Source organism: Nyctereutes procyonoides, unplaced genomic scaffold (genome assembly GCF_905146905.1).
Source record: "Nyctereutes procyonoides isolate TBG_1078 unplaced genomic scaffold, NYPRO_anot_genome, whole genome shotgun sequence".
NCBI lineage: Eukaryota > Metazoa > Chordata > Mammalia > Carnivora > Canidae > Nyctereutes > Nyctereutes procyonoides.
Window position 1 is genome coordinate 41,372,584 of NW_026575139.1, and position 26,755 is coordinate 41,399,338.

General features: G+C 39.4%; 1 protein-coding gene across 1 annotated transcript; it reads left to right on the plus strand.

Annotated features, from left to right (window-relative positions):
* Nucleotides 1-256: 256 nt before the first annotated feature.
* On the plus strand, nucleotides 257-26,740 carry TBPL2 (TATA-box binding protein like 2). The gene is made up of 7 exons (XM_055303852.1): nucleotides 257-338; nucleotides 3,232-3,692; nucleotides 4,331-4,418; nucleotides 6,810-6,901; nucleotides 12,316-12,483; nucleotides 17,441-17,535; nucleotides 25,272-26,740. The coding sequence occupies exons 1-7, from the start codon at nucleotides 285-287 to the stop codon at nucleotides 25,346-25,348; spliced, it is 1,035 nt and encodes a 344-aa protein (XP_055159827.1). The 5' UTR covers nucleotides 257-284; the 3' UTR covers nucleotides 25,349-26,740.
* The last annotated feature ends 15 nt before the right edge of the window (nucleotides 26,741-26,755 follow it).

Consider the following 26,755-nt stretch of genomic DNA (forward strand, 5'->3'; position numbering starts at 1 on the left):
CCTTCCCTCGGGTCTCCCTCCGGGCACGCTCCCCTGCTCCCCTCTCCCCCGGGAGCGGCGGCCCGGGGCCGAGCTCGGCGCCCCTCTCCGGCTGCGCACTGGGGGCGCGCAGTCCGCGCGGGCGGGGCGGGGCGGGGCGGGCGCGGGGGGAGACCCGGGCCAGGCCCCCGCGCCGCCCCCGCCGCCCCCCGCCCACGGCCTCATAAAGGGCTCGTGCGCCGCCGCTGCTCCGGTCCCCTGGGCGCTGCGGCCTCCCAGCGCTTCTGACTGTGGGGCCTCCACCCATGGACGAGGAGCAGACGGACCTGGAGCTCTACCTGGACCAGTGCTTCGCCCAGGTGAGCCCGGAGCCGCCGCCGCCGTCGCCGGGCCCGCGCGCCCAGTCCCGAGCCCCAAGGGCAGCGCCTCAGTGTCTCTTACGGAACTCCCAGCTTCCTAGCCCCCGTGGCAGGTGGGCCAGGTTGTCTCCATCCTTAAGTGGAAACGAAGAAGCTTCGAGAGGGGAGTTAACCTGCACGGTGGCCAGCCAGGCGTGAAACCTGGTGGCCTGGGGCGGTGTGACTCCTGGGCCACGGTCAGATGGTCCAGGCCCCGTTAGCGCTGCCGTGTCTCCTCTGGGGACTGTCTCTGCTTTGCTAAGGCAGACGTAGGCCACCTATCCCGCGCGGCCTTGGTATCGCACCTGGGGGGGGGGGGGGGGCAACCTTCGATGCCAAGAACAGGCCTGCAGAAACAGTCTCTGGCCAGGATGGCTACCGGTGCCGTTGCAGGCCCACGGGGTGGGGTTGCAAAATTGGAATTGGAGACACCTGTGGTTTCTTTCAGTTCGCAATTCTTAAGGGCTTTTTTCCTTTCTTTTCCTTTTTCTTTTCTTTCTTTTTTTTCTTTTCTTTTTAACTTAAAAACTCGTTAGAGTCAAATATTGTAGAAGAGAGAGAGCAAGGAGCCTTCAAAAAGCAAAGCAAAGTGCAACTTTCTGCGTGGAGAAAGATTTTTTTAAAAGACAACGGTTAGCACCAAAGTAGAAATAGTGAAGCCTCATGGCGTTTAACATAGCAAATGAAAGCCCACGCAGGAGGGAGGAGTTGATGGTACTGCAAAGACAACAAAAATGTTCTTCAGCTATAAGGCCCAAGTTGCAGTGAATATGCTGTCCGTGCATCCGGTTCCTACAGTAAACCTTAAAGGAGGCTGTCAAGCTTCCATTGCTGTAAAACATCCCCCTTCAGTATATTGTTACCATTGCCTTAGAGTCCTGTGGAAGCAGGGTTTCCCTGGCTGAGAGTTTCCTCCCTGTTAAAATGCCATAATGGGAAAAAGGAGGGGAGGTGCTGATTGTTGCAGATAATAGTGCTTTAGTGCAAATTGGTTGATGAGATCCTTTCTGCCAGAAGAGGAGAAGCCCAGGAGACCGTGGAAAGGGATCCTGGCCATTTCCCCCACCTCACTTTGCGTAAAGCCCATCTGTGGAGTAGCGGGTAAGTGAGGGAGAATTAGATAATTCAAAATAAGACAGTCCAACATCTTATTTCAAGAGAATTGCTGCATTCTTCTAAAGAAGTATTTTCTTTGAACAATTAGTCACCCCTGCCATCTGCTGGACTGGGAGTAACAGAACAATTCAGTAGGGTCTAGCCAGACATTTTATGTTAAGCTTGAGCTCTATCGTGGAGCAGATCCAACAAGAGTCATTTGAGAATGTTCAGTTGTCAGAAGTCAGATCTTCTAAGGGATGAGGTTATCCTGCAAGCAGTGCTTTTCCAGATTTTGAATCTGCAGCTTGGGCGAAGCAGGTGGTAATATATGTATCAAGGTAATTGATTTTTTTTTCCATAAAAAAGCCCATGAATTTTGCATTAACTGCTTCTCTCAGGTGCAAACCTCCTCCCCTAGTTGAAAGTAATGGAGGTTGAGCAGCCTTCCCCAGACTGAAAATACAATACATTGATTTAAACCGTTCTTGCCATTTAAATTTCAATAACTGTTTTCCTATTGTAAATTCACAAAACTAGAATATATGCTTATATCCCCTTTGACTAGAAGGAATAATGTTGGGTCTTCAGTTGATTATTGATTAGTAATCAAGACTATCTTAAGCTTCCTTCACTTGTCTCTTTATGAAATGTGAATTTAAAACTAAAAAAATACTTAAATCAATTAAAGTTCATATCAAGGAGTACAATAAATCGGTTCAAAGTACACACTATTTTTTAAAAATTTTTATTTTGTCCATTGAGGTATTTTGTTTGCACATATGTATTATATCCCTAGGAAAAGAATCCCAAGATTTTCCCTCCTGTGTGTTTTTGTCTTCTTCATGGTCCATGATGCCAGCTGAGGTTGTGAGTACAATGGAACCATACTGGCAGGACAGGAACAGATTATTCGGCCATTTTTCTAAATCTTTGAGTTGTACATCAAATCTGGGGCTGATCACTCCATACTTATTTAACCTGCCTGTGAGGTTCACAATAATTTTCCTAGCTCTGTGATCATCAGTGATTTCAAATTTGCCAATGTAACTATGCTTCATCATCACAGAAACCAGATGATGACTTTAGAGCATGGCATAAGAAGAACCTGGCCTGGCACTTGCCTCTCTTTTCAGCATTGTTAATACTTTTGAGAGCATCTGCCAGGACATCCATGTGCAACATTATGGCAGCATGGAAAGAGGGCAGAAAGAGGACCCAAAGCACACACAATATGATTGCTCATTGCCTTTCTTACAAAATTACATTTAGAGTGGCAACTTACTATGAATCTAATGTAGGAAAAACAGTTTTTAAAAATGCCTTCTCTACATTTTAAGATCTACCTTCCTGGGCAACCCCAGTGGCGCAGTGGTTTAGCGCCGCCTGCAGCCGAGGGCGTGATCCTGGAGACCCTGGATGGAGTCCCACGTCGGGCTCTCTGCATGGAGCCTGCTTCTCCCTCTGCCTGTCTCTCTCTCTCTCTCTCTCTCTCTCTCTCTCTCTCTCTCTCTCTGTGTGTGTCTCTATGAATAAATATATAAAATCTTAAAAAAAAGATCTACCTTCCTGTTTCTATCAAGTGTGCCATAACTCTGAAATATAACATTAGTGATACTTTATGGAAAGAGGTAAGGAATGAATATAAGCTATCTTGGACTGCTCTGCATCTTGAACATACTGCCTGCTAGCTATAGTGGTATCCCTTTGGTGTGACTTGCTGTTCTATTTCTTGCATTTTGTTTTGGGAATGGCCTAGGATGATCTCACTCCACCCAGGTTACCACTGCTCAGCCCAGTTGTACCTGATGATGTGTACATGCCTAATTCATCCAATCCAAAGATGGTGTTTAATTCACATCTTGAAGAAGTCAAAGAAACACCTGGCCATTTCTCATCTGTGGATCTTAGCTTCCTACCGGATGAACTTACCCAAGAAAATAAAGACCAGAGTGTTATTAGAAGCAAGCATGAAATTGAAGAAAATTGTAAAACTCAAAGTCAGCAAAGTAGGTTGTCATTACCCAGAGAACAGGACATTGGTCTGGGCTTAATAGGCAGCAGCAGTTTGTTGAATTCCCATTCACACCTGTACCCTGCTGATGCTGACTCGGTCCAGCCCTCTCTTGAGAAACCAAACTCTATGCCTCTGGTGTCTATAACTCCCATGACACCAATGACCCCCGTTTCAGAATGTTCTGGAATTGTGCCTCAACTACAGTAAGTTGTTTGTGTATGTGTGTGTTCTTAGTGGGTGATGTTCCTGGGTATACATTGTATGTTCCCAAATGTGATGGCCACTAATTTCAGAATAATAGTGTAGGGAAGAGAATTTCAGATTTAATTATTCTTTTATCAGTTCTTAATGGATTGTGGCTTTAGACAGTTTGGTTATCTGTAAAATGAATGAAGTCATAGTTCTTGATCTCCTAAGAGAGGGTTGAGTTAGTATGTACATTCTTAAAGGATTGTATTATTTATACCTAAAGCATTGTAATTGCTGAGAAGTTGGGGTTGGGTTGGGTAAACACAAAGAATATAAAGATGTTAAATTGAATTCAATTTGCAAATTGATTTGGAATTATGCTTTCTATTTTGAGACATGGTTTTGAAAAAGACTTAAAATTTTCTCATAGCTAGGCATGACATTTTAGAAAAAGCTATTTTAGTACTCCTCTTTGGAATTTGTATATTTTACTAGGGTCCTTCACGTTACTGTGTATTTCACATTGAGAATAATTTTCTTCCTAGAAGTTGCTAATCTTCTACAATCTATAAATGAGGAAGTCAATACATTTTAATTTTTTTTTTAACTTTTTATGTCTGATGTAATTTTCTAAGTTAACTTATTTCTTCAGGAATATAGTTTCCACTGTAAACCTGGCCTGTAAATTGGATCTGAAGAAAATAGCTTTGCATGCAAAAAATGCAGAGTATAACCCTAAGGTGAGATTTCTCAGTATTCCTTTCAACAATTAGCTTTTGTTTAGATTTACTTCATATGATCATGTTATTGACTTGTTTCTTTGTTTTTGTTTTTAAAACAAAAAAATTGTTAGTGCAAACCTTTGGCGACTCAAGAGGTTAGTTGCATCATTGTTTGTTTTGAAGTAATAAAAAATAACGTCATTCTCTGTGGTGAATAAGATGGTGATTGAGCAGTTCCTAAAAGTTAAGATTTTACCCCTTGTCATTCAAAAAAAGATTTTTCAGTATGACCACTCTCGGTCAATGGGGATGCTACTTTCTTAAAATGCTATCGTAGTTCTGGAAGTAGTTTTTTCTAAATGTTATCCCACCTACCTGACACATATTTTTCTATTACAATTTGTCTTGCTTGAGAGCACTGCCTTGTTGAAAATGTGAAGTTTAAGCTTCTGCTTACCAATGTAAGATTCAGGGATTTCTTTTTTGCTCAAATTTAATAAAATCTACTCTTTGTTGTGTCCTGCCAAGTGTAGGCATCCAGTTTTAATGGTCTATTATCCTAGGAGGTAGATTTGTTCATTTGATCAACATTTAGTAATTTGCTGGTCTCTGTACTTATGAGTGCAGAGATGAGAAAGACCTGATCCCTACTAAGGAAGAGTTCACAGTCTTGGGTGGCAGAGGATTTATGGCCTTAGATGAAAAAGGCCATATTTGTAGGAATGCAGAGGACCTTGTCAGCATCAGCTATTTATGGATTAAGTTGTTTTTGCTGTTGTGGGAATGTTCTTGCTGACACCCAAATTTAAATGTACTTGAATATTAGCCAAATATTTCCTTCTTTTTTTTTCCTATTTCATGTAGCTGGCTATGATGAGCACAAAATCACAATGATAAGCTAGGATTCTTATGGCTGCAGCCATGATTGCCCACGCCATTAAATCAGCATATTTAAGCATTAAAAAAAAGATATTATCCATTTATCCATGAGATACAGAAAGGCAGAGACATAGGCAGAGGGAGAAGCAGTTCCTGGTGGACAGCTTGATGAAGGACTTGATCCCAGGACCCTGGGATCACGACCTGAGCCAAAGGCAGATGCTCAACCACTGAGTCACCCAGGTGCCTCAAGCATATTTTATTGTCCATCACGCTCTGCTCTCCATTTTATTGTTGTATATAGGAACTATCCAAACTTGGACCTGACAGCCAGAGAAATTCTGGCTTGGCATTTAAGCTACCTTACAAATTTAATAAAATGAATACTGGGTAAGAGTGTTACCTTAAACACTTGGAAAACATTCTCAAGATTCCATCAACTCTGTAGTGCTGGACTCAGGGTATTTCACTGTTTGTCAGCATTTCTAATCTGAAATTGCTAGTCCTTTCTTGGTCCTATAGACCCCCCCTCAACCCATGGAAGCTGCAGTCTTGCATAATACTCACCCTTCTCAGGTTTCCTTCTCAGCTTGCTAGGGTAAGATGAGAGCAGGAGAAGCCGGTGCCTGTGTAGGGCCAGGAAGAGGAGCAGGTTTTTGGTGACATGTCATTGTGTCAGGCCAGGCATCCATCCTCAGCGCCCCTTGTATCAGCACCACCTGGAGTGCTTCCCGATGCTGCTGGGCTACAGACCATACTGAGAACTGCTATGGTGGTTCATTCAAAAATGACACATCATTTTTTTGTCATTCTTCTTCATACCTATCAATATATATATTCTGTTCTATATTTTGGCTATTTTTTACTACATTCTAGGGTCTTGGCAAGCCTACAACACACCTCGTACTCCCTCCCCTCCACGAAATATTCTTTGAAAGAAAAAGGAAGTATTTCAGAGTAAATGGCATAACATCTGATTAGTCATGGCTTTATATTTTTTTGAAGATTTATCTATTCATAAGAGACATACAGAGAGAGACAGACATAGGCAGAGGGAGGAGCAAGCTCCCAGCAGGGAGCCCAATCCCAGGACCACAGGATCACACCCTGAGCCAAAGGCAGATACTCAACCACTGAGCCATCCAGGTGTCCCTAGTCATGGCTTTAAATTTCAGCTTTACCATTGCCTGTGCAATGTTGGAAGTTAACCGTTTAGTTTCCCTGTGTACTAAATGGTGATAATCATGGGCTCAATTGAGCTCTGTCATGAGGATAAAAAAAGACAAAACTTGTAGAGCTCTTAGCCTTGGGCTTGAATTAGAATAGACACTCAAATTTTAGCATTATTGTTCTTATTCTTGTTTTTTTCTTAAGGACCTTTTAGAATTATTTTTGTTTACCTTAGCGTGAGGAGACATTGTTTTGCTTTCCCATCCAATCTCTGTTTGTTTTCATGTCCAGCTCAGCTTTTCAACTGGAATAGTGTTAAATTCTAGCAGAGGCTAATTGTCCTTTGACTTCTGTATATAGAGGTTTGCTGCTGTCATAATGAGGATCCGAGAGCCCAGAACGACAGCCCTCATATTTAGTTCTGGGAAAATGGTCTGCACAGGAGCCAAAAGGTATGTGGAACCACCTTCCACCCTTATCAGACAAATAATTCAGGGTGCAAAACAAGGAAGGATAGTATCCATGTTGCAAAACACATGGGAGAAGCAAAATATTTTGCTGAAGTTCATGAAATGGCAAATTTGTGGTTAAAAACATTCAGCTGTGTAATAATGACTTATGTCTCACTTTGCAGCTGCCCCATTAAACTGAGGGGACTTAGCTAGGCTGTTAGAACTTGTTAGAACTTATTCTTAAAAACTTGTGCACTTAAAAACTATGGTAGTGGTAAAGTCTATTATAAGCCTGGGATAGTAGTTATTGTATATTTTCCTTATTGCAGATAAATGGCTAGAACTTTATAAAAGAGGCAAATTAGGTACTTCTTGACCATTATCTTGAGCATTAGCTCTGGAAGCAACTCTTAAAAGACTCATTTTTCCTGGACCTCATGCAGAGTAAGCCCTGTGCTGATCTAGATGCATTCACCATAAAACGGTAGTGTGAGAGCTGCTCTTCCCTGTAAGTGTTAGAAGATGAGTAGTAAATTGTCCTCCAGAAAGGTTGTACGAATTTATCTTAATTCTAGAGATACACCAAGATTCATTTTCTCCAAGGAACATTGATATTAATACTCTTTTTTATATTTGCCAAATGGTTTGGCAAAAAAAAAAAACGTTGATTACATGTCTTTAATTTGCTAGTGAGACTAACTTTTCGTAAAGTGTGTAAATTGCCTACTGTATCTTTTGCCCAATAGCCTATGGAGATATTTGTCATTTGTAAAAGGCTTTTTGTATGTAAGTATTTCTGCTTATACTATAATTGTTATTTTCCAAATTACTGTTAATGGTGTTTTATTTTTTTATACAATTAAAATTTTTGTGTGTGTACAGTCCAGTTTTTCTTTAGGGTTTTGATGTTTGGCTTCATGCTTAAGAAGGCATTCCCCATGGTATTTGCCTTTCTTACTCTGACTTATTTCACTTAGCTTAATATCTTCTAGGACCATTTATAGTGTCTCAAATGGCATAATCTCATCCTTTTTTTATGATGGCATAATATATATATACATAAAACATATCTATCTATCTCTATCTATCTATATAAAATATATCTTCCTTATCCTCCATTTCTCAATGGACACTTAGGTTGCTTCCATATCTTGGCTATTGTAAATAATGCTGCAGTAAACATGGAAATACATTTATTTTTTCAAATTAGTGTTTTGGGGTAAATACCCAATAGTGGAATTATTGGATCATAGGGTATTTCTATTTTTAATTTTTTAAGGAACCTCTATACTGTTTTCTACAGTGGCTGCACCAATTTACATTCTCAGTAACAGTGTACAAGGGTTCCTTTTTCTCCACGTCCTCATCAACAGTTGTTATTTCTTGTCTTTTTAATTTCACTCACTCTGACAGGTGTAAGGTGATACTTCATTGTGGTTTTGATTTGTATTTCTCTGATGATGAGTGAGGTTGAGCATCTTTTCATATGTCTGTTGGCCATCTGTATGTCCTCTTTGGGAAAAATATCTGTTCAGGTCCTCTGCCTATTTTTAAATTGGATTATTTTTTGGTGTTGTATGAGTACTTTATATATTTTGGATATTAACTGCTTAACTGATATGTCATTTGCAAATATCTTACTCAGTAGATTGCTTTTTGGTTTGTTGATGGTTTCCTTATTATGCAAAATTTTTTAGTTTGATGTAGTCCCGATTGTTTGTTTTTGCTTTTGTTTCCCTTGTCTTTGGATACATATCTAGAAAAATGTTGTTATGGTTGATATCAGAAATTACTGACTATTCTATAGGATTTTTATGGTTTCAGGTCTTGAATTTAGGTCTTTAATCCATTTTGAGTTTATTTTCATGTAGGGTGCTAAAAAGTGGTCCAGTTTCTTTTTTCTTTCCTTTTTTTTTTTTTACATGTAGCTATCATTTTCCCATCATTGTTTATTGAAGAAACAGTATTTTCCCTGTTTTATATTCTTGTCTCCTTTGTCATAGATTGACCATGTAATCACAGGTTTCTTTCTTGACTCTCTGTCCATTAATCTATATGTCTGTTTTTGTGTTTTGATTACTACAGCTTTTTAGTATATCTTAAAATCTGAAATTGTGATAACTCCAGCTTTTTTTTTCTCAAGGTTGCTTTGACTATTTGGGGTCTTTGGGGTTCTATACAAAATTTGGTATTCTAGTTTTGTGAAAAACGTTGTTGGTATTCTGATAGGGATTGCATTGAATCTATAGATTGCTTTAGATAATATGGGCAATTTTAACAATATTCTTCCAATCTGTAAGCATGGAATATTTTCATTTGTTTATGTTCAATTTTTTTCATTGATGTATTTTTTAAAATTTACTTATTCATGACAGAGAGACACAGGCAGAGGGAGAAGCAGGCTCCACGCAGGGAGCCCAACGTGGGACTCTATCCCAGGTCTCCAGGATCAGGCCCCAGGCCAAAGGCAGTGCTAAACCTCTGGGCCACCAGAGCTGCCCTAATCAATGTATTATAGTTTTCAGAGTACAGGTCTTTTACTCTTTGGTTAAGTTTATTCCTAGGTATTTTGTCCTTTTTGGTGCAATTTTAAGTGGAGTTGTTTTCATTATTTCTCTTTCTGCTACTTTTTTATTAACATATAGATATATTACCAATTTCTGGGTATTTATTTTGTATCCTTCAGTTTAATGAATTCATTGATTACTTCTAGTAGTTGTTAGGTAGTCTTTAGCATTTTCTATAGATGGTATCATGTCATCTGCACATGACAGTTTAATCTCTTCTTTACCAGTATGAATACCTCTTATTTCTTGTCTCATTGCTGTGTTTAGGACTTCCAGTATTATGTTGAGTAAGAGTGGTGAGGACATCCTTGTCTTGTTCCTGATCTTAGAAGGAAAGCTCTTAGTTTTTCACATTGAGTATGATATTAGCTGTGGGTTTTTCATATATGGCCTTTTTTAGGCTAAGGTATGTTCTCTCTAAACCCACATTGTTGAGAGTCTTTTTAACAAATGGATGTTGAATTTTGTCAAATGTTTTGTCAGCATCTATTAAGATGATCAAATGATTTTTATCCTTTGTTCTGTTGATGTGGTATATCCTGTTGAGTGCTTTGTGGATATTGAATCCTTCTTGCATCCTCAGAATGAGTCCCACTTGATCATGGTGAATGATCTGCTTAATGTATATGGTTTGGTAATATTTTGTTGAGGATTTTTTGCATCTATGTAATGAATCCATTCTCAATACATTTCCTTCCACCTGTTTTTACACATTAAATTCTTTGCATGTATCTGGGTAAGTTTCTGGGCTTTCTCTTCTATTGATCCATGTACCCTTGGATCTAGAAATCTCCCATTTTTAAATCCTTATTGGACAACTCTGCAAGGTATCTGCAAAGATGTTCATTTCAGCAGTACTTAAAAGGGGGGGAACAAAAATTTTAAAATGAGGGAGACAAATACTTAGAATTTTGATTAGATCATAAAATTATATTTAGCTCTTAAAACACATATGTCAATTTAGAAGGATGGTCACGTTGTGTTAAGTTGTAGGGGGACAGGCAACCAAATTGTAAGTTTATTATCCAGCTTTCACTTTAAAATGTGCTTGTATTACACACATATTCCTGAGTATCTTTCCCTATCTGAATTGATCTGGTTTCCAAAAGGTGATGGTGAAAGCTTGGATACAAGTTTAGATAATAAGAGATACTTGTTCCCCAAATCTGTTTGGTTCCTGAGTCTTGGGTAGAGATTTGTGAAATTTTAGTTAGTCTAAGACTTATGAGAATTATCTCCAAAAATGTATCCAAACATGTTCTTTTATCTATAATAACCAGAGTTTGCTAATGAAGGATACCTGTGTTTGCACAGGAAAGGCATAAAAGGGTCAAATGTAATCAGGGGTTATCACCCCTGGTGGTGATATTTCAAAGTTCTTACTCTGTTCCTGAAAAAACATTAGGAAACATATATGTAGACTTTAGCCACAAGTTGTTCGGGAATTTCTATGTCACATTCACAACTAATACCCCATGAAACTACAGGACTACCCAGACTCCTAAAATTTGACTTTACAAACATGAGCACGATGGGAAATGTCATGGCCCATTTGGAAAAATGTATTTTTTTAATAGAAACTGTTTATTTCGCTGCTAACTTGGAGACATGACCTTGTTAGAGACATCTCAGGAGTTAGAAGTGGGTGAAGAGAAGCAACGTGGAATGGAGTGAAACATGTGAAGGAATTAATACACATAAGTGGGGCAGTATGGTGAAGAATCTAGATAGGAAAGAGAATGGAATGCTTCCTTTGGTCCAGGCAAACAACAAATTCAATCTAGCTTGTCTTTCAGATGTCTGATTTTTCAACATAAAGATGGGGCAACCCATAAGAGAGAGCGGGGTTCACATGGTTCACCCACCAGGTTTTGTCCCTGTTTGGCAATCCCTGCTACTCATGGTTTCGTTTGCCAGTGACCATTGAAACATACGTAATGAAAAATAAAGCCTCACATCTTAGAACTTCACATTCTGTGACCTGGATTTAGGGTCAGAGCAGGACAAACAGTTGGAAGAGTATAGCCACAGAATTGAATGAATTTCTTTCTCACGTTGGGTGTCAGTTGAGTGACCGTTCTGTGAGAAAGCCTGAACAAAACCAGGTAGATTTTGAGGTGTTACTGGGCAGATTTTGTTTTCATGTTTTAGAAAATATATAATTTATATATATAAATATATATATATATATGTCGCATGAAGATCCAAGTCCCCACGTCATCTTTGCCACCCAATTGGCATACCTCTTACTTCCTCATGTGATTTTATGCATGTGTCCTTATTTTTGTTGCCGTTGTTCCCATCTAAGTGGCTTGTGCTTTTAGACTGGAAGGATGTTCTTAGACTTTACTGAGTGTCACAATCCTGAGGCTTTGTTAAGATATGGACTGCTAAAAAAAAAAAAAAAAAAAGATACGGTCTGCTGTGCCCTAGCCCCAGAGTGCGTGAGGCTGGGACCGGGGACTTTGCATTTCTACCAAGTTCTCAAGTAGTGATGCTGCTGCAGGTCTGAGGACACACTCTGAGAAACTGTGGAATAGTTAATTGTATCTAATAGTGTTTAAAACAAGTAAAAGAGAAAACCCTATGTGTGGAAGATGACAAATTCAGATGAAAATGTGTTTATGATTTGGTTGTGACCATTGTGTTATACCTCTGACTAGGTGCTAGGGACGAAAGTAGGGGAAGTTGGTCCTGGTCCTCAATATCTACAGGTTTGTAGTATACGTTGAAAGATAAACACGGTATAGATGTAAAAGTACAATCAGGGAAGTGTGTGAAAACAGCCCAAGCAGTATAGAGGGCATGGTGATTAAGACCTCTTCAAATACATTTGTCCCTCCCCAGTGAAGAGCAGTCTCGACTCGCAGCGAGGAAGTATGCTCGTGTGGTGCAGAAGCTGGGGTTCCCAGCCAGATTCCTCGATTTTAAAATTCAGAACATGGTTGGAAGCTGTGATGTGAGATTTGCCATCAGTCTGGAAGGTTTGGTGTTAACTCACCAGCAGTTCAGTAGGTATGACTGTTCTATAACATTCTGAGTTGACCAAGATCTTGAAGCTGTTGTATTATGGGCTGCTTATCTAGTATATCTTTCCAAGAAAATGGTATTTTTCTTTTTAAAGACTGTATGGGAAGGAATTCAGGTGCTGTGCTTAAATCCTTCCTGGTTCTGTCTCTGTCTGATCTTCTGAAACCATGGTTCTCAAAATTAAATTACATGGCCAGCTGATTATTCACCTGTAAAGTTACTCACCTGGCCAGCTGATTAAAACCCTTTCCTACCTAGGCTGCATCATCATAGATATTGCTTAAATTTGCAGTTCTAACAAGCTCACGGGTGATGTCTGTCCTTCTTGCCAGAACCTTGAGACTCAACTGCCCTACAGATTTCTGAAACAGGCACACTTGGCTTGCTGGTGGTGGCAATGCCAGAGGAGGAGGGGTAGGAGATGGGTCAGGTAGAAGGGGCTGATGGCTCACAGGGGTTTTTATGTGTTTGTGTAGCAACAGGTCCCCCCCCACCCCCTTCTTCAGTGCAGCCCTGTTCCTCAGGGAGCATCTGTAGCCTGCTTCTTCACAGTAACTTCCCATCTCACCAGCAAATGCACAGACCATGTCCTCTTTCCTCAGCTGCTTTGGTGATTATTCCAGCCTATCAGGCCCTCATCAGTGAATAAGGTGGACTGGTCAGCACTGGAGCACACTGCCCTGCAGCCGATATACCTAGCCAAGCCTCTTGTGCTGCCTACAATGACAGATGCTCTTAAATTCTCTTCCTCTAGCCTGAAATTCTGTCCTTTTGCTCCACTTTTCCTCCTCTTTGCCTTTGAGTGATCATTCCTAGTGACAGAGTTCCTAGTGACAGAGCTGTGCTTTCTCTAACATTTGTTGACTTTCTTTTTGAGGCATGATCTGAACAGCTGTTAAAAATTGCTTTATTTTTTCCTAGCTTTTCAAAAATCCTAGTTCATGCTGAGATTTAGCTTTGATGATATTATTCAGGCACTGTTTATCCCCCCCCCCCCGATTGTATTTTCTTTTTTCCTCTGCACTAATTTTTTTTCAGCATATGCTTATTGGGTGCCTGTGATGTACCCATTGAGCTCACTGGGAAGTGCCCCCATGCAGGAAATAATGCCTCTTTAGGTATCTTTTTCTTTCTTTAATCTTGGGATGGGTTGTGAATTCGTAGTAAAACCTTTGTTTTTAGGAGTCTCTCAACACATGAGCCATCTTTTCTTCCATATTCTCATTCATGGGCTTCTGGCCTGTCTCTCTCTCTGAACCAACTTTTTCTGAATGTATGAAAGATCTCTGCTCAAATTCTGCCTGTCTGTATTAGATTTAGCACTCCACTTTCTGGCTGTTTAGGGCTCTAAAATGATGCGTGCTATTTCTCCCAAATTCCCTCTCTTTTTCACCAACATTGTCATCTTTGTAAGTCTAGAGTGGGAGTGCTTATTGTCACTATTTCCACCTTCTGAAAGGTAAAATGGCCAGCAGGGCAGGATGAGAATTCTTCAAATGGACTGATTTTAGCCACTTAGAGTAGGTCGATCACTGTTCTATCTTCATTCTGAACCAATTTTATTATCTCATCCATCTTTTAAAAAAATTTAGCCAGAAAATATGCATTATATTCCTACCACTATCTCTTCCTAGTCATATTCTTGCCTCCTACAAAGGTTTGCCATTCAGGCTCCACCCTCAGACTATGGATTACAGCTCCAGTGTGTGTATTGATGACATTGGGGCATTTAAACACTTCTTTCTCAACAGGTTTGTGTCTTTAAAATGAGATCTCTCCTTAATTGTCTGCAGCCCTATGGGGAACCATGGCACATGTCAGTTGTAATTATTAGGTCAAGTTTGCCTAGGCTAAAACCTCCAGTTCCTTTCATTCCCCTGGCTCTACAAGTTTGTGTTTTAGCATCTGATACCACAAGTATTGCTCTTGTCACTGGCCCCTCCTGTCAGTATTTCTTTTTTTGTTTCTTTTTTTATTTTTTTAAGATTTTATTTATTTATTCATGAGAGACACACACAGAGAGGCAGAGACACAGGCAGAGGGGAGAAGCAGGCTCCATGCAGGGAGCCCGATGTGGGACTCGATCCTGGGTCTCCAAGATTACGCCCTAGGCTGCAGGCGGCGCTAAACCGCTGAGCCACTGGGGCTGCCCCTCTGTCAATATTTCTATGCCATAATTATTTCCAGTTTTCCCTGAGCATTGTTTTCCCTTCCTTTAGTTTCTAAATCAAGGATATCCTGATAATATTTCTTAAGTGAGTAATATCTAGGTGGCTACTGTGTAACAGATACTACAGTGATTATGGTAGTACAGCCATGGTCTGGGATGCCTGGGTGGCTCAGTCAGTTGAGTATACAACTCTTGATTTTGGCTTAGGTCATGATCTCAGAGTTATGAGGTTAAGCCTCACATTGGGCTCTATGCTGAGCATGGAACCTGCTTGAGATTCTCTCCCTCTCCCCCACTCCCTCTCAAAGAGGGAAAAGGAAGAAGAAAAAATACATAGTCATGGTCCCTTGCTCTCATGGAGCTCACTGTCAAAACAGGAAGACAGAGAAGCTAAATATAATATGGTAGCTATGAAGGTGAACACCCTTGGAGTGCTATGGTACCATTAAGCAAAATATTTAATGTCACAGGAGGAGGGAGTGTGAAGGTCAAAGTTCTTAAGGAAAGTGACATTTAAGCGAAGACTTGACCGATGAGTTGAAATTGGGTTGACCAAGAGATTGGCAAGTGTTTGTTGTTATTGAACCCACGAAATTCTCCATCTCCAACCAAAATATCTTCCCCACCCCCGCCTCAACCTTCTTTTGAAATGAGGCAGAGAATAAATAAAATGAAATAAATATCTCATTGGAAATTCATTATGCTGGTATCTTAAAACTGTGTTTCTGAAAGTCAATTGCAGTTTGCCATCACTTACCTACCGATGACTTTGGTATTATCTTTTCCCTTTATTTTTTTAAAGATTTTTTATTTTAGAGAGAGATAGAAAGAGAACTTGAGCATGGGGATGGGCAGAAGGAGAGTGAGAGAATCCTAAGCAGACCCCCTGCTAAGTGCAGAACCCAACGTGGGGCTCATTCTCAACCACTGTGATATCATGATTTGAGCCAAAACCAAGAGTCAGATGCTCAGCCTCAACCACTGAACTACCCAGGCATCCACTCTTTTCTCTTTAAAATGCTAATATTCTGTTGGAAGATCAAATAGAATCTTCTATGCCCCTAGCTTTCACTTTCTTGGCTCAAACCTCACAGCTCCTATACAAATTTTCCAGGGCTCCAACTAGTATCATTGACTCCTCAGTGTTGGAAAGTGGTAAGTGGGTAAAGTCTTGATAGGCTTTCTGCCATAAGAGTGATGTCCCAGGAAGATAAGTCTACCCATACTAACCTCCATATAATTCAGAAGGGTAGTCTCCCCACTGTAGCACACCATTCTGGTACTGGTAAGAGATTTCACATCTGCTGTTGTTTGGGTCTTATTCATTGCGGAATGAAATGTAGTTTTTCTGTGTGGTTTGGATTAACTTTTTAAAAAATATTTATTCATCACACACACACACACACACACACACACACACACACAGAGAGAGAGGCAGAGGGAGAAGCAGGCTCCATGCAGGGAGCCTGGCATGGGACTCGATCCCGGGTCCCCAGGATCATGCCCTAGGCTGAAGGTGGTGCTAAACCTTTGAGCCACCTGGGCTGCCCTGGATTCACTTATTAAATGCAAAGATTTACATGTATTGTGTTCCATTTCTTATATTTCTTCTTATATCTATTCTTACCCATTGCTTTTTATTTTGTCAGTTTCCTCTTAAAACTTTCTTTTTTGAGGGATCCCTGGGTGGCGCAGTGGTTTGGCGCCTGCCTTTGGTCCAGGGCACGATCCTGGAGACCTGGGATTGAATCCCACGTCGGGCTCCCAGTGCATGGATCCTGCTTCTCCCTCTGCCTGTGTGTCTCTGCCTCTCTCTCTCACTGTGTGCCTATAATAAATAAACAAAAAAAAAAAAAAAAAAAGAAAAGAAAAAAGAAAAAAAAAACTTTCTTTTTTGAAATCTTGTTAAGCCTTTCTAGGAGTCTCTACTTCTCTGTGCTGGCTCCTGAAGATGCAGTTCTTAACCCTATCATCCTTCTACATTTAATAGTAAATATGAGTGAGTTACTATTTATAGTAGTAAATAGTAAGGAGCTTGAACTCATGACCCTGAGATGAAGAGTCCCATGCCCTTTTAACTGAGCCAGTCAGGCACCCCACAAATTCTAAATATTTAAAACTTGGGATTGTTTAGTTTTCTTTACAGAATCTGTCCAGAGACAAATGATGGTGGTCTAGAAACTTTTTAGGTTCTATCTTCTAAATTTGTTATCTTTAGCAGTTTATAAATACATACAAAATATGCTCATTATTGGGAAACTTGGAAAATTTAGAAAACATGCTTATATACTTTTGAGAGACTTTTTAATTTTTTAATTTTTTAAAAGATTTTATTTATTTATTCATGATAGACATAGAGCGAGAGGCAGAGACACAGGCAGAGGGAGAAGCAGACTCCATGCCGGGAGCCTGATGCGGGACTGGGACTCCAGGATCGCGCCCTGGGCCGAAGGCAGGCGCTAAACCGCTGAGCCACCCAGGGATCCCCTGATAGACTTTTATAAACCAACAATATCTTACTACATTATATTTGATGCCCTAAGTTACCTTAATTTCTAATAGCTCAGGCTGACCTGCACTCGAAAAAATGTTATTACCAAAGATGAATTCTATTCTTGACTGCCACAAGAAACTGCCTAGGGCACTCCAGACTATTTTTATTAAGAGAGCCAAAAGTTTTTGGTAAATAGCTTTAATATGCTGGGTCCTGAATATTATGGGAAAATGTTTAAATAGTATTATTTTTAACTTTTTCCTTTTATATCTGAACAGTTATGAACCTGAACTGTTTCCTGGCCTTATTTATAGAATGGTAAAACCACGAATTGTGTTGCTTATCTTTGTATCTGGGAAAGTTGTGTTAACAGGTGAGTTCTAAGATTATCTTCCGGCTTTCATAAAATTCAATAGCTATGTGTTGCTTTGCTTCTCCTTTTTTAATAGCTTTGTTTACCATTATAAATTAAGTGTTGCTACTGTAGAACACTTGGAAAAAAATGAAAAGTAGAAAGGATTATAATACTACCCATTAGTCTCAATACCCAAACACTATAGTTTTTTTTCATGTTTTTATGGGATTTTGATATGTATATTTATCTTTACATCCTGCCTTTTTATTAACCATTATAACATGTAGCTTAGTTCATTGTTACAAACTCCTCAAGAACACTTTTAGTAGCTGTGCAGTGTTATAACAGAGGGGTCATCAAACCTTTTTTCTGTAAAGGGCCAAACACTAAATATTTTAGGGTTTGTGGCCATAAAGTCTCTATTGCAACAACTGAACTTTGCCACTAGTGCAAAAATAGCTATAGGCATCACATAAAGTGTGCTGAAATGTGAATTTCATATAATTTATGTAATTTACATGTGTCATGTAATATTCTTTGATTTTTTTTGCCCCAACCACTTAAACTATTGAATTTAAAACCATTTTTAGCTAACATGCTATACAAAAACAGGACTAATCGACTGTTTCCTGACCTCTGTTGTAACACATTATCATATCAAACTTATTTTTCTACTGTCAAGTATTTAAATGTTCTTTCTTTGTTCACTACTTATAATGGCACAGACATTTGGCTATATTTATGTGTGGAGAATTATGTTATTAATGTGGATGCTCAGAAATGGAACTTTTGTTTAAGGATATGACTATTCCTAAGGCTCTGAGGACAAATTACCCAATTGTTTTTTAAAGGAGACACAATATAGTTTTCTCACGTTATACATTCATACCAGCAATGTATTTAAGTATCTTTTACAAGCCTTCAAGAGTGTTCAAAACAAAAATGGCACAAAAGAAAACTAACTTTTTAAGTGAAAATGATCTCACTGCTCTAACCTCACTGGTAATCAGAAATGGAAATTGAGGACTTTTTTTTTAATATACTCAAGAAATAGCATTTAATCTTTTGTAGATAGTGTGTACATAACTTGATCTTTCTGCCAACTTTTTAATTACTTTCCCCTAAAGAGTTATGTGAGTTTGCCATAATATTGAAAGTAATAACTCTTTTTTATACTTATAGCTTTTTCCAGTGGGCTTATTTTTACATAACAAAGGTTTTTAAAATTCTTGAGGTAAATGGTTGAGACTCTTTTCCATACTATCTTACTGAAGTTTGCTATTTTTGTTAAATATTATCTGATTTTTTGCATATTTTGTTATTCTGTATCAAGATGAATGCCAAATTTACATAGCAGGAGCCAAATTGATTATGCCCCACCCTCAAATAGCCAGCCACCATCTTACTACTACATATTACTCTCATTATTACTTTGTGATGACTGCATTTGACCTTTATATATGGGTCTGTTCTCCAGTCCTGCCTTTGCTAATTATACTAAGCTAATCCTATTGTATATATTACTATTGTATAAATGTGCTTTGATTTTCGTGATCTTTGTATCTGCTAGCATCAGTTTCCCCTCTTGCTTTATGTTTCTTAGTTTCTTTTGAATATTTATTCTTCCAGATAAGCTTTAGAATTTTATAAAATCTTGCCCCATCTAAAAAAAATTTGAGTTTTTTACATAACCTGAATTTGTGGGGAGAGTGATAAGTTACCACTTAGCATCCAAAAACATGGAATTTCTGTTTTTAAGTCTTCTTTTAGAACTCTCAGTAAAGTTCCATAGTTTGTTTTACTGTAACAAGTAACTAATGTGTCTTCAAAGTGCAGAAAGCCTATTTGGAATTCAAGAACCTTTTGAATACAACAAAGCTATGGTTTCTCAGATGCTGCCAATTTAGAGTCGAGAATAATTAAGACCTCCTAGTGACTGACATAAAGTTTACTTCTATGTGTCCTGAAGGAAGGGGGGTGGAATCTGCCAAGTAACTTGAATAGTATAAATATTGGGGCAAACCTATGTCCTACTTAAGGGAACAAACTTTTCAAGACCTTGTGAAGGACACTTTCATATACTTGCTACATATCATTAATCAGTCTTATTAAAAGTGCCAATTGACAGGTACAGGCTAAGTTTCTATTATAGATACACAAAAACAAGTCCCTTTAAATAGCCTTAATTCAAACCAGCTTTCCTACTTGCCCCAATTAAAAGAAAAAGAAAAAAAACTTGAGTGCTACAAGTTTCAAATGGCAGAATTCTCCACACACAATACCCAGTCCATGTAATACACTTCCCTTAAAATTTGTTATGCATTCAGCATGTAGAACAAAGCTAAATTTCTTCATTTTTGCCAGATGTAGATCATAACTTTTGTGAAGAGGGGAATGAGTTGTATTAACTGCAGTCCAAATTTCTGCTTACACTATGAAGTAAAAGCCAGTAAGTGTCATAATCCTGAAATATGAGTAATATCTATTGGGATTTTTCCCTGCTTGTGTTGTATTGTCCTAAAGTACTTTGCCTAAAATATATGGTTTAGGTTATTTTGGTTCAAATGTCAAGGCAAACATTCCTCTTCTTTATCCTTATATATCTAATCTATTTTCACCTGCAAACGGTTTAAAAACTCAAGGGCTCAATTTGAGTGTCAACTGGAGGAGAGGGACCAAGGAGGCCTCCTTTCAGCCTTGCCTCTAGAACTTTAGCTGAGGATGGTCACGTGGAGTGTCCAGGGGACCCAGAGAGGCACACATCATCTGTTCTGACATGGCAAGACTCTGCAGAGCTGTTTCGAAAGGTCCCAACAAGGGCGAATAACTTTCACCTAGAAAAGGTTAGAGTACTGAAATGAATGCACTTTGCATTTCACTATAATTAAATAATGGATCCCAGCCCTTCCCTAGGTAGGAGGTGTACAACACCAGCATACCTGTCATAAGTGGAATCTAAACCATTGTATCACGTGCTGTTTTCAGGGCCTCTGACAACAATTCATCCATGTGAAATTGTCTTACTCCCCTGAAGTGCCAGGGCTGTGGCTACCACGTCCAACTACCATGTCTGAATGTTCTCATTATAGTTGAGTGAGCTGACAGCAAAGAAATCATAGTATCCTACTGTGTCATGGTCCCTGACAGCAAAAAGCAATGGGACCTGGGCCACACTTAACACTGTTTTCCCAAGCCCATGGTGTTTTTCTATGGCTGGTATGAATTTAAAACCTAGGTTTTTGCTTTTTGGGGTTTTTCCTCCCTCAAACCACAGTAAAACTAATATAGCTAGTATCTGCTGGAATAATATACAATGTACAACAAATTTGTTAGCTGAAAGCTAACAAATGATCAGACACATTAAAGTTAACGTGTGTTGGGCATGTATGTGCCAGGCCCTGTGATAAGGGATTTTATGTGGATTCTAGTTAACTCATTGAGGTTATACTATATATCCCCATTCCTCACCTGTAAAGTGGGGACAGTGGAGAAGTAACCTTAACAATGTCAAACAGTTGTACCGGCTGCAGCAGAGGTGGGAACTTGAGCAGCTTGGCTCCGGAGTCCCCTCATCTTCATGTACTCACCCTGTCTCCCAGCTCTTTAGATGTCTCTGCAAAGACCTGTGTGGTCTTTGAGGGCAGCTTCTCCCTCTCCTCCCTTTCAGCTGGAGGAGTGGTGAGAGGCAGTAGGTGTGATGGCTGAGAGGCTGGGCTATCGAAACCAAGGGTCCAGGTTGAATCCAGGCTTTACCATTTATTGGCTCTATGACCTTGGGTGAGTTTAAGTTCTCCACCTTGATTTCTACACATGTAAAAGGCACTTGGCCATAGAAACTACCTGCTAAATGTGAGGAGGCAAAAAAAAAAAAAAAACACAGTATCTGGCATAGGGTCAATGTAGTATAGATGTTAGCTGTTATTCCCCTGGTGAAAGCCCACTCGTTTCCCCACTAGCTTTGAAAGACTGGAGTTTTGCTGTGATGCCTTGCCCTGATGATAACAATATGAAGTCTAAGGAGGCTTTAGTCTTGAGTCTAAAATGCTTCACATTTCTTTCTCTCCTTCCAGCATAATGGACTTCTTAAGAAGCTGGGTCTTTGCTACTAAAGGTCACTCTCCATCAGCTAGACCTCAGCAGTTCTTAGACATGAGAAGGTCAGAGGGCAGTATAAAAATGGCAAGACTTATTAGTGAATAGGCCAGAGAGATGATATCCCTGTCAGTCATTACCAGGAATCGCCCATTAATAGCAAGTTAGTATGGACTATAAAATGTATACTTTGAAGGGCTTAATGCTATTTTTTTGCAGTTTCCCTTGTGTGCACGCATATAGAGTATCGCTTGGGAAAATAAGATGTATAGTTATCACTTGGTCTAAGAATAGAATTGGAAAATCCAGGTAGTACTGGAAATTGATGTTTGGGCTGGCTAAGGGGTAGGGATGAGCTTATAAACCTTATTGACAGATGGCAGATATTTCACAGACTTTGCGTGCCTATCAGGTACACATACTGTTTTAGGTGCTGAGGATGGAAAAGCAAATCTAATACAGTGCCCCCGAACCCCTGCCAGGAATCAGCCCTAGGGAAGGACACAAGTTATGTGATACTGTCTCCTCCAGAACCAGATGATAAACCATGTGTACTTGGACCTGCCATCCCAACATCCCTGATCCTGAAGCACCTTCTTCTAGGACTAAAAATGGCTTAGATTTTGTAAAATGTTATGGTTTACAAAGTACTTTTTACAAACATTCACGTAACTCATAGCAACCCTCTGAGAAAACTATTGTCCTTATTTTACAGGTAAGGAAATGGAAACTCAGAAGTTAAACAATTTGCCTGTGATTTCAAACCTAGTTAGTGGTAGAGCTGGCATTCAAGCCCATATAGTCTGATTTCAAAGCCAGTCCTTTCTTCATTGCATAAGCCACGGAATTTTCACTTCAGCCACCATGGCTAGGAGTGCTATTTATCACCCAAAGTGGTGGTCATTATTACCTGAAGTATTTGGAAAGACTGGTAAGGTTTGCTTAAAAGGCAAGAGTCCTCCAACTAGAGTCTGGTGCTTCAAACTGAGATGTTCGATTCTAGATTGATAGGACTACAGGATCAATTAGGTGCCCATTAAGTTGTGATACCAATATTTCAGTGAGGAAATATTTGCCTAGAGGGAGCAAATCCCCTCATTGTAATACCCAGTTACAAATGCTGCCCATGTTTATTTGATGATGACTTTTAGAAGGGATTCTGGATACATGAGGTCTTCACACACAGCTGCTATTCATGGTTCAGGGGGACTTCAACTTCTTGGGCCTAGTTTTCCCATGAAGGAAATGAAGGAAATTGTATTAGCTAATTTCTACCAAGCCCTTTTGTGTCTATAGATGTTTTTCTGTGATATAAAATAATGATCACTCTCTGTGTCTGTTCCCTTCTGGGCGAGGTGTTTTCTGCTCTCTGGTGGATGCCAGAATGCTAAACACTTTAGGGCTTCAAAATCCCCTTAGGTATGATTTTTTTAAAGTGTTATGAAAAACCGAAGTACATAGTTACCTGGAATGCTGGACCTAGATCCTCTGTTTCTCAAATATAAAAGGAACCTTGGTTTTTGTGGGTAGGGATGGAGGTTGAATGGGTAGGTGGACGTTTGCTAGATCTACTGTACTTCATTACCTCCTAATAAAAAAGCTGTCACATTCAAATGTACCTAAAAGCAGAAAGAGTCCATCAAACTAGAGGCAGTTTTTTTTAATGATGTTTTACTTACTGCTTCCCTAACTCACTGTTTTGTTTCTACAAAAAACAATCACTTGAGAAATTGAAATGTTAGTGCTGCAATAAAAATCTGAGGCTTACAAGGCTTTTCCTACCCCAAAGATACAGTTTGTTATCCACATCAGTCACTCACCTCCTCCTCCCCCTTCTTCCTACCCCACATCTTTGAGAGTGGAGACTCACATATAGTAAACTCCTTGGCAAGGAGTAAGTAACTTTTTGTCCTTGTCTCTCAAATAAATTTAAGCTTATGAGGACTTCATCTTTGATTCTTTAACACTTTTTTAAAAACTAGTGAAATTCATGTAATATAAACCTAACCATTTTAAAGTGAACAATTCAGCGACATTTAGCACACTCACAATTTCTGCAACCACCACTTCTATCTAGCGCCAAAACATTTCCATTACTCCAAAATAAAATAGTGTATCATTAAGTAGTTTCTCTCCATTCCTCCTTCCTCTTAGCCCTTGGCAACCTCCAATCTGCGTTCTGTCTCTGTGGAATTATTGATTCTGGATATTTCATGTAAACGGAATCATACAATGTGTGACCTTTTGTGTTTGGCTTCTTTCACTTAGCATAATGTTTTTGAGGTTTATCCACGCTGTAGCATGTATCACAACCTCATTCCTTTTGTGGCTAAGTAATATTCCATTGCATGTATATATATCACAATGTGTTAACCCATGTCCATCAACAGATGAATGGATAATTTCCACTTTTTGACTATTGTGAATAGTGCTGTGATGAATACGTGTCTGTATGTGCATTGTTGGGGTACCTGTTTTCAATTTGGGGGCATATACCCAGGAGTAGAATTGCTGGGTCATATGGTAATTCTTAATAGTTTTGAGGAATTGCCAAACTGTTTTCCCCAGTGGCCAAATCATTTTACCTTCCCACCACCAATGTATGAGAGTTTCAGTTTCTCAATGTTTGCCAACACTTTGCTATTTTCCATTTTAAAAGTAGTATTATAGCTCATCCTTGATTCTGAATCCTGCTTTCTACCTGATTGTCAAATCTGGTGATCCTCCTTTTGGTGATTTCCCCTCATTAGTCTTGTAATTAAGCCAGATAACCATGGGTTATCTTATGGGTTGTTTCTCTCTTACCGAGCCTTAGCTTTATGGCTCATAAGAGTCTTTAATCAACTTAAGCAATTTTCCATTTCTCTTCATGCCAACAGTTTTTATATTCTTTTCTTTAATCTCCTTGTCTCCTGACAGTGGTATCAGGCAATAGTTTCCTGATTAGTTGAGAGCTCCATATAACATCAGTACTACCAGTACATCCATGACCCTCAGAATACTGTGCCTGCATAGCTTGAAGGTGGAAGTAGTTAGTGGAAATGGGTGGTGGTGAGGGATGACCAGCATCTGACTGCCAGCTCTCAAGAGTAGGGAGCGTGTCTAATAAATGTTTTAATCCATTTTAATCCCTACAGTAGTTATAATTAAAGACCCCTTGAAACTTAAGTCTCTAAGGAATAACAGTGGTACAGTTTTCCTCCTCTAATCTCTCCTCATACAATGAAATATATGCTTTTCGCACTCTGTTAGTCAATATTAGGGAATCAAGGTGTTAACTAGACCTGAGTGGATCAAAGGAAGTCTCTTTTGCTGGTATCTAAGTGTCCACAGGTGCTGATGAAGGTCTTGTTCTGTGGTCATATTCATGGCATGCTGAGAGATAACATTCCATATTTCATACTGTGCTCTGTGAGGCAAAAGATGAACTGATACACCCACGTAGTAAAGTACTAGAAAACTCTGCCCTCAGGTATGCGTTTGTGGGACTATGGCTGTCATCACCAAGTTCTTTTGTCTTTACCAAAATGTCACTTTTCCAGTAAACCTAAAGAGATGCCTTCATATTAAAGTACTTGGAGATGACAATGAAATTTTAGATTTAAGAGAATTTGGGTATTGTCTATATATTAAAGATCATATAAACTTGGATTTCTTTATAGGTGCCAAAGAACGTTCTGAGATCTATGAAGCATTTGAAAACATCTATCCTATTTTAAAGGGTTTTAAAAAAGCCTGAGTATGTCATTCAGCATCTCACGTTATATTGATTTGAGTGTGCATAACTCCACACAAACCATTGTACTGTAGATTTTTCATGCAGATTTTGACTTTATTTGTTAAAGGATGATCCTGTGAGGATCCATGCCTAAGAACTGAAGAAATTTCTTTTTCAAAATGACACGTTATTTTAAAAACCGAAAAAGTAAACATTTCAGAACTTGATTTAGGGCCTTGCTAGAATGATATTTAATGTTTAATCATTAAAACATAATGCTCTGCTCTTGTAAAAGATGTAGTCTATCAACATGTGTTCTTTGAAAATACCTAGGAATATACAGAAATTTCAGATAACTACATCAAATAGATTCTATCTGCATCATCATCTAGCAGGAGAGAAATGAATGTGTTTATTTTTGCCTTTTAAAATATTGAGGAGATGGTCCTGGCCATTAGATACAGGCACCTTGAAGGATCCTGTCAGAATACAAATGAAACATAAAAGTCTGAAACCTTAAGACAAACTATCCTTTTGTTTGAAATGATCAGCGGAAATGATTTCTCTTTCTTAAAAATAAACTTTCAGGAACCATTCAGGTTTGGTGTAAGCTCTATTTTGAAAACAGCTTAGGGACTTCTTTTTTGTGTGTGTGCTGTTGTCTTATGTCATGGTATTGCAACAGATGGGGTAAGACTAAGGGAATGAAACAAAGGGTTCAGATTCAAGACCCAATTAGATTGTGGAATCCTCAGAATTTGATGGCGATGTACAGGCTATCCGGGAGGATGGGGCTAACATGACTCATGGCTCTTGTTCCCAAGTGGTCAGGGATTATGTCTTTCACCAAGATGAGGAAACAGATTGGTGAGGAGGGAGAGCTGTTCCTGACATGCCCCGTTTGTGGTGGCCACTGTCCATCAGTCAACTCCTTGGCAGTTGTGACTCTCTGGGTGTGGAACTTGGGAGAGAAATCGCAGCTGGAGAATTCAGGGCAGTCATCAGTTGACAACCTACCAACATAATCCTTGAGAATCACTGGCCTAGCCTAGGTCAGCTGACCTACAGGCACACTTCTCTTTTTTCCTTCTGTGGTTTGGAGGCATTTTCAAACACCAGTACTCGGATTTAATCCTCCGACTCCCCCTATTGACCTCCACAGAAAGTAATTTGGAGTAATCGAAATCAGGTTAAATTCTGACTGGTTCAAGTTCTTTCTCAGAGCATGGCCCAGAGTAGAAGAATGTTGGACGTTAAAATTCAGTTTTCGGAAAGGTAACGTTGGTTTCCACGATTGTTTCCGCTTGTTCTCTATTATCGAGTAAAGTACTTTCAGGTTCCTGTTAATCCTCGCGACGTCGGGTAGGTGCCGGATCTCCACCGAACAGATAAGAAAGAACACAGGTACGGAGAAGTGAGAGAGCCACG